General features: G+C 51.7%; 1 protein-coding gene across 1 annotated transcript; it reads right to left on the bottom strand.

Moving 5' to 3' along the window:
• Window positions 1-1,339: 1,339 nt before the first annotated feature.
• On the bottom strand, window positions 1,340-2,583 carry LOC103184657 (gastrula zinc finger protein XlCGF71.1-like). Its single transcript, XM_007902794.1, has 2 exons — window positions 2,558-2,583; window positions 1,340-2,345 (listed from the first exon to the last, which is right to left on the bottom strand). Exon 2 carries the CDS (start codon window positions 2,301-2,303, stop codon window positions 1,473-1,475), a length of 831 nt encoding a protein of 276 aa, XP_007900985.1. The 5' UTR covers window positions 2,304-2,345; window positions 2,558-2,583; the 3' UTR covers window positions 1,340-1,472.
• Window positions 2,584-8,049: the final 5,466 nt, after the last annotated feature.

The raw sequence follows: 8,049 nt of genomic DNA, 5'->3' as shown, positions 1-8,049 counted from the left end.
CCAGGTATGCAAGTTCGTTGCCCAAAAGTTGAGAAAGGATTCCAGGTGATCCTGGAGCTCTCGATCCCCACAGGTATATGAAGCTCAATTGAATCATTTATAAAAATCAGTACACCTGGATGTTGGTCAGCCAAATCAAGACCGATGCAATTCTGGCCACGGCACATAATCACAAAATAACATATTCTAATACCCCAGCAATCACGGAATGGATCACCAAGACATTCCCTGATTCATGGGGCACCACATTCTCCTCCGTTACTCTTAATTGGAGGAGAGTGTGGTGCCCTATGTCGGCAAATCCTTTAGGGCCACTGGAACTGCCCAAAATACCTGGAGCTCATATCTCTTGGGGTGTTGGGAGTCCACCCATTATGCCTACAAGGTGTTCAAAAAGAACGCAGAGCACTTGGGGTGTATCCGGCTGCGAGTCTCCTTCGGGATTGATGATGCACTGAGAACACCAGGACAAGCCCTCCCCGAAGATTCTTCTGGGCCACGGATACGGTAAATTAGTGAATAGCCTATACTAAATAAATAGGGCGAACTATAAAAACAAAAATAGCCAAATGCATCGACACGCTCTGAATGTCAGTGAAGAAATTCAATGAAGAGCATCATAGTGTAAACGACGGGAGAAACAATGACTCTCTTATTGTTTACCATCCAAATTTTGTGCGTTTTGTTTCATCATTCATCAAATAATAAGAAAGTGTTGTTACACAGGACTTGTTTCCCATATTAAACCAGTAATCTTGAAGGGTCCTCGCAGTGACTTTGGTGTATCACTGTGAAGCTCGTCTCTCTCCAATATGAATTTGCTGCTGCACTGACACTCTGTCCTTTCTGTTAAATGGTTCTTTACACACTTCACATTTGAATGGTTTCTCTCTGGTGTGGGCCTGCTGATGGCCTGACAAGTGACCGACCTGACGTGTTAAGTGGCTTTTTACACAGGCTGCAATGAAAGGGCTTCTCTCTGGTGTGAGCTCTCAGATGGACTGACAGACGACTGCATCTGTTAAACCCTATTTTACAGACTTCACACCGAGAGCGTTTCACTCCCAGTGTGGGTTCTCTGGTGCATTGACATGTGATCAGATGAAGTAAATTGCTTTTTACACAAACCACATTCAAATGGTTTCTCTCCGGTGCAAGCTGTGATGTGTGTTAATCCGTTTCTTGCACACATCCCATTTTAAAAAAAATTTGGTCACTTAATCCACGACTGTTTGTGGACACTGCTGTGCGCAATTGGCTGCCGCGTTTCGCCCACAAAATACAGTCAATCCACTTTACACTATATTCTGTGAAGTGCTTGGAGGGGTCTCCAAGACGTGATAAGGCGCTATATCAAATGCAAGGATTATTATTAAACGGTTTGTCTCCGGTATGAGACCGTTGATGCCAGCACAGTGTTCCGGATTTGTTCAATCACTTTTTTTAAAACACAGATTTCATTCGACCCATTTCTATCCAGTGTGAATCTTACGGTGCGATGACAGGTTACCGGACGTGCTAAACTGCTTCTTACACACGTCGCATTCGAACGGTTTCTCCCCACTGTGGGTTCTCTGGTGCTTCAGAAGTGTGGAGGACTTGATAAACCGCTTTTTACATTGGCCACATTCAAACGGTTTCTCTGCATTGTGAGTCCTATGGTGCGTTGACAGGTTACCTGACGTGTTAAACCTCTTTTTACACACGTCGCATTCAAATGGTTTCTCTCCGGTGTGAATCCTGAGATGCGTTGACAGGTTACCGGACGTGTTAAAGCGCTTCTTGCACACATCACATTGAAATGGTTTTTCTCCAGTGTGGGTTCTATAGTGCGTTGACAGGTTACCCGACGTGTTAAAGCGCTTCTTGCACACGTCACATTCAAACGGTTTCTCTCCGGTGTGGGTTCTTTGGTGTGTTGACAGGTTACCGGATGTATTAAACCGTTTCTTACACACGTCACATTCAAACACTTTCTCTACGGTGTGAGTTTGCTGGTGCTGCAGAAGCTTGAAGCATCTGGTGAGCTGCTTTTTACACTGGCCGCTTTCAAACGGTTTCTCTCCGGTGTGGGTCTCCTGGTGTTTTAGCAGATCAGAGGACGTCTTAAATCGCTTCCCACAATCCCCGCAACGAGACACTCTCTCACCACTGTGGGTCTGCTGATGAATTTCCAACACCGATGGAGTATGGAAACCCTTGCCACACACGGCACAGAAAAGAAGCACGTCATCTTTAGAGGCACTCAGACTGCTGGCTGAGATCTCAGACTCTCCTGCTTCACTCTGCACCTCCGATTCCATCCTCAGACTCCTTTCCAATGCCAGTGACAAAATCCCCAAAGTCTGGAAAGAAAAAAACAAAGCATCAGTTTCAGCTCAAAACGCGTCCTGAAAGTTACTTAGATATTTGCACTGATTGGTTGAGATCTGTATATATTGTTGGGAGTTTCCTGCCCTGGGTTCCCAGTGTCACGACATAATAGTAATAATAATCCTTCCATTTGATACAACTCCACATCGCTAGAGTCCTGTAGCTCAGTAGTTAGAGCACTCACCTCACAAGCGAGAGACCTGGGTTTGATTCCCGGCAGGACGAAATGGTGGGCAAGTTTCCTTACTCCACACGTCTCTAGCAGTAAGTAGGAAACCGGTTGTTAGTCGATTGGCGGATCGCTTTTTCAGGGGTAATAATTCCTTCAAAATAAATAAAAATTATTTTGGCACTCAATCCACAACTGTTTGTGGGACACTGCTGCGCACAATTGACTGCCGCGTTTATCCTACAAAAATACAGTCAATTCACTTTACGCTGAAGGGTTAAAATGCGTTTCCCACATTTCAATGCAACTCAGCGATAAGCGCACGTTTCATGGGGTAGGATGTCATTTCCCCCAATTCAATATCGTTGGTAAGTGTCGGAGTGTGACAGGAGGATAAATCCTGTCCCTGCTTTCTATGGATATAGGCGCTCCCCTTTTGTGTAAAGGAGCTGTTATTTTTTTGATTTTGTTGAAAAAAAAGTTGCCTCAATCAACAACAACAAATTACATTTGTTATCGTGCCTGTCACGTCTGGAGGACGTTCCAAGTCAGAGAGCTGCAGCCGAGCTGGTAGTTCGGATCAGAAGGGGTGGAGGGCAGATGTAGAAGGGTGACCAAGAGGAGGGTGTTGAGATGGAGGGTGTTGAGATGGAGGGTGTTGAGATGGAGGGTGTTGAGATGGAGGGTCTTGAGATGGAGGGTCTTGAGATGGAGGGTCTTGAGATGGAGGCAGGTGGAGTCCTGTAGCTCAGTGGTTAGAGCACTCGCTTTGCAAGTGAGAGACCTGAGTTCAATCCCAGGCAGAGGGCGAAACCTTGGGCAAGTTTCCTTACTCCACACAGAGCCTAATAATATTCCCTCCAAAACCAAAAACAATAATAAATTGGTCATTTTCAATCTACGACTGTTTGTGGGACATTGCTGTGCGCAATGGCTGCCGCGTTCGCCCACAAATATACAGTCAATTCACTTTACAGTGTGTTCTGTGAAGCGCTTTGGGACGTCCTCCTGACGTGAAAAGCGCTATATCAAATGCAAGGATTATTATTATTATTATTATTATTATTAAGGTAGCTGACAAGGACTGGACTCCAATGAGGATCGTTTGAAGTTCCAGCCCTAAGTGCCCTAATTGAGCACCAGCAACAATTAATGCATCAGAACCAATATACATACAGCTGCTAAAGAGGTGGGAATGTCTGTGAAAGACGGCTGTAAAAAGCAAAAGTTTCCTCATTAAAATAAACCTTTTTGTTATTAAAACCGCCCGCCCACAACGCACCCCCCCCGGCCCCACCCCCCCCCCCATGCACATGAGGCCCCTCCCCCCACACACGGCCCCCCACACGCGCGCGAGCACGCGGCCCCTCCCCACACGTGTGCGCCCCCTCGCCACACACACACGCGTCCCCTTCCCATACACGCGCGTGCGGCACCCCCTCCCCACACACACACACGCGTGCGGCCTCCCTCCCCACACACACGCGGCCCCACACACACACACACACGCGGTAACTCCCCACATGCGCGCGCGCGGCCCCTCCCCACACACGCGCGCGCGGCCCCTCCCCACACACGCGCGCGCGGCCCTCCCCACACACGCGCGCGCGGCCCTCCCCACACACGCGCGCGCGGCCCCTCCCCACACACGCGCGCGCGGCCCCTCCCCACACACGCGCGCGCGGCCCCTCCTCACACACACACGCGCGCGGCCCCTCCTCACACAAGGCCCCTCCTCACACACAAAGCCCCTCCTCACACACACAAAGCCCCTCCTCACACACACAAAGCCCCTCCTCACACACACAAAGCCCCTCCTCACACACACAAAGCCTCTCCTCATACACAAAGCCCCTCTTCACACACACAAAGCCCCTCCTCACACACACAAAGCCCCTCCCCACACACAGCCCCTCCTCACACAGCCCCTCGCAGACACAGCCCCTCCTCCCAGACAGCCCCTCCTAAGACAGCTCCGCCCACCCGACTACACAGCCCCTCCCCCATAGACACAGCCCCTCCCCATACACAGCCCCTCCCCCATACACAGCCCCTCCCCCATACACAGCCCCTCCCCCATAGACACAGCCCCTCCCCCATAGACACAGCCCCTCCCCCATAGACACAGCCCCACCCTCCACACACACAGCCTCTCCACCCAGACACAGCCCCTCCCCCAGGTCGCCACTCATTCACCTTCTCCCCGCTCGTTAGGCCCGGCTCTCGGCGCCTCCTGCAGCCCTCGCTCAGTGTGAGCGGCCTCCGGTCTCGGGGGGGTTGGAGACGCTCAGAGCGGCCATGATGGCGGCAGAGAAAGAGCGCGAGAGAGAACAAAGCGCGGAGCCGCCGCCGCCCTGACTCCGCTCCACCACCCAACGTAGGCCAGAGGCGCAGGGCCCGCCCACTGCAACACACCGCCGCTGATTGGCCAGTACTTCGCCTCTCGTGTGGCCGCCCGTCATGTCAATCACCCGGAGCCTGGGCCCGCCCCGCCCCCCCCGCCGCACCTGATCGCTGGTCCCGCCCCCCGCGCGTGGCCATTGGTGGTTCAGGGGAGGGAGGGCTCGCTGCTGATTGGCCGAGTTTGAATGGCACGGGGTCGCGAGCTGCGCAGTAACGGTTGGTCAACAGCAGGTGGTTGTCGTTCAGACAGTGAGTGAGTGTCTTTGTCTGTCAGTGTGACTCTCGGTATGTGTGTGTGTGTGAAGGGCCCTCCCCGTCAGGTCCGACCTGCACGGACCAGTCCTTGTCCAGTCAGCGCGCTGCCCTCAGGCCGCCCGCCCGCCCGCAGAGGGAGAGAGGGAGGGAGAGGCCGGGGAGACACAGCCTCGGAGAGAAGCCGTGACGCGTGCCGAAAAGTGGCCTCACCGGGTCCGGTAAACCTGTCAACGCACCGCGTAGAGCAGGAACTCGCACCGGAGACCGACCGCTTGAACGTGGTCCACACCCTCCGCACTGCTGAGGCACCAGGAAACCCCCCCTCACACCCCCTCACCCCCAACCCACCTCCCGGGGAGAAACACACTTGAACGTGACGGACGGGTGTAAGAAGCGGTTGAGCGCGGGGTCACCGGGGTGGGGGGGGGGGGTCAGCATGTCCGGTAACCCGTGAAACACGCCCCACAGGATTCACACCGGACAGAAAGGGTTCAACGTCTCAATAATAATAATAATAATAATAATAATAGTAGTAATCCTGGCACTCCATACAGCGCTTTTCACGTCTTCTCGACGTCTCGAAGCGCTTCACGGAAACAGACTGTACAGTGACTTGCGACCGGATATGTCTGTGGGCGAAAACGCGGCAGCCGACTGCGCGCAGCGGCGTTCCCCCCCCCCCCCCACACACACACACACACAAACGGTCGGTGGGCTCCCGCTGGATGGAGAGAAACCTTTTTGATTGCGTTGCGTTGCGCGTCAGAAGCGGTTTAGCAAAACGATGGTAGACATCACTCCACCAGCAGCAGCGACTCGCAGCGTAGAGAGAGAGAGAGAGAGAGAGATGAATGTGCTTTGTGTAGAAAAGCAATTTACTTCATCTCGATATCACGTGTCAATGCACCAGAGAACCCACACCGGGAGTGAAACGCTCTCGGTGCGACGTCTGTAAAATAGGGTTTGACAGATCCGGTCGTCCTGTCAGTCCATCTGAGAGCTCACGCCAGAGAGAAGCCCTTTCATTGCAGCCTGTGTAAAAAGCCACTTAACACGTCAGGTCGGTCACTTGTCAGGCCATCAGCAGGCCCACACCAGAGAGAAACCATTCAATTGTGAAGTGTGTAAAGAAACCATTTAACAGAAAGGACAGAGTGTCAGTGCAGCAGCAAATTCATATTGGAGAGAGACGAGCTTCACAGTGATACACCAAAGTCACAGAGAAGCCTTCGCTGTTTATGAAGGCGTGGAGGGCACTATATCAATCCACGTTGTTGTATATCGTGGGATCAACTGTCCAAAACTATGGAAACATCCTGTGTGAGGAAACTCATTATTTGATAAATAATGAAATATCCACACAATTTTGTTGTTAAACAGTGGTTTCCTTTAATACAGTTCAACACAGAGCACTGTGCTGGAGCATCGTCTTAAGACTATGTGATTACAATAACAATAATAATAATAATCCTCGCATTTGATAGAGGGCCTTATCAAGTCATTGAGCCGTCTCAAAGCGCTTCACAGAATATATTGTCAAGTGAATTGACTATTTTGTGGGTGAAACGCGGCAGCCAATTGCGCACAGCTGTATACGACACGCAGTCGTGAATTTAAGTGCCAACATTATCAATATTATTTCACAATATTATTTCCAAGTCCCCAACATGTGGGGCCTCGAACCCACAAACCCTCTGACTCAGAGGTGAGAGTGCGAGTGGCTGAGCCAGGCTGATACCCAGCGATTGAGCCAGGTTGAGGGAGTAAGAGACAGAGAGAGAAAGACTGAGAACTCCCTCTCTCTATCAGGCTCAGTCTCTCTCCTGTGTCACTGACTGTTCCCTCACTATCCTTGATCTAATCTGGCAAATTTTAGCCTGTAAATTGCTGCGGAAATGCTGAAAACCTCTCCCTGAGTGAGTGTTCATCTCAAACGCAACTAAAATCCAGCTTCCTGTCTCCCTGTATAAGCAAACACACAATTAGGCTGATAATTAAACTCCCTCACTTGTTCCCTGCCCCGCTCTCTCGTTTAGATAGAGAGAGGGAGAGAGAGACTGAGATACAGAGAGAGAGTGATTGAGTTCCTCTGTCTTGGGACAGCACAGTGCCTTGGGACGTCCTGCTGACGTGAAAGGTGCTGTACTAATGTAATTTGGTATTTGTTGTCTCTGCACGAAGAAGTGAGATTTCTCATGGCCCCCACTTAGACGCTCATTAACCCTGTAAAAGGTTCCAGACTCAGTCACTGAGCCCCTCACACACTCATTCAGCTTTATTCAGTTTCAAAACTACACATCGATTGCCATGTTTCTCTCTTTCTCTCTCACTCTCTCACTCTCCTCCCCACCCCATCTCTCACTCCCTCTCTCACTCCCTCTTCCTCACTTTCTCTGCCTCCCTCATCCCTCTCTCCCTCTCATTCTCCCTCCCTCACTCTCCCCTCTTCCCTCTCTCATTCCATCTCTCTTTCACTCCCTGCGTCTCTCCGTCGCTCTCTCTCTCCTTCACTCTCTCCCTTACTCCCTCTCTCTTTTTCCCTCACACTCTCCCTTCGTCTCTCATGCTCTCACTCTGTAAGTTTCTCACTCGCCCCCTCTTCCTCCCCCTCTTTCTCGGTGACCAGACGGCTGATGCTGTCTCTCCGCTGCCGCCTCCCTCTGCTGTAAGCCTGGTATCTGCCCATCAAGCAGGCGACAGTAAGGACCAGGCAGCCGACACCAAGCAGGGAGAGCCCCAGGTTACCAAGCACCGAGTCGAGAATCCTTCTGCTCAACGCCAGCCCGGTCACCGTCAGCCCCACCACAGCCAGCACCGAGCCCCAGGCCGCCAGACAGCAGCCACAGGAA

Source organism: Callorhinchus milii, unplaced genomic scaffold, assembly GCF_018977255.1.
Source record: "Callorhinchus milii isolate IMCB2004 unplaced genomic scaffold, IMCB_Cmil_1.0 Scaffold8, whole genome shotgun sequence".
Lineage (NCBI taxonomy): Eukaryota > Metazoa > Chordata > Chondrichthyes > Chimaeriformes > Callorhinchidae > Callorhinchus > Callorhinchus milii.
The sequence above is the reverse complement of the archived record's forward strand: the minus strand, read 5'-3'. Positions and strand labels throughout refer to the sequence as shown.

Coding starts and splice junctions, on each gene's coding strand:
- LOC103184657 (XM_007902794.1), bottom strand. CDS start 2,303: ATGGAATCGGAGGTGCAGAGTGAAGCAGGAGAGTCTGAGATCTCAGCC.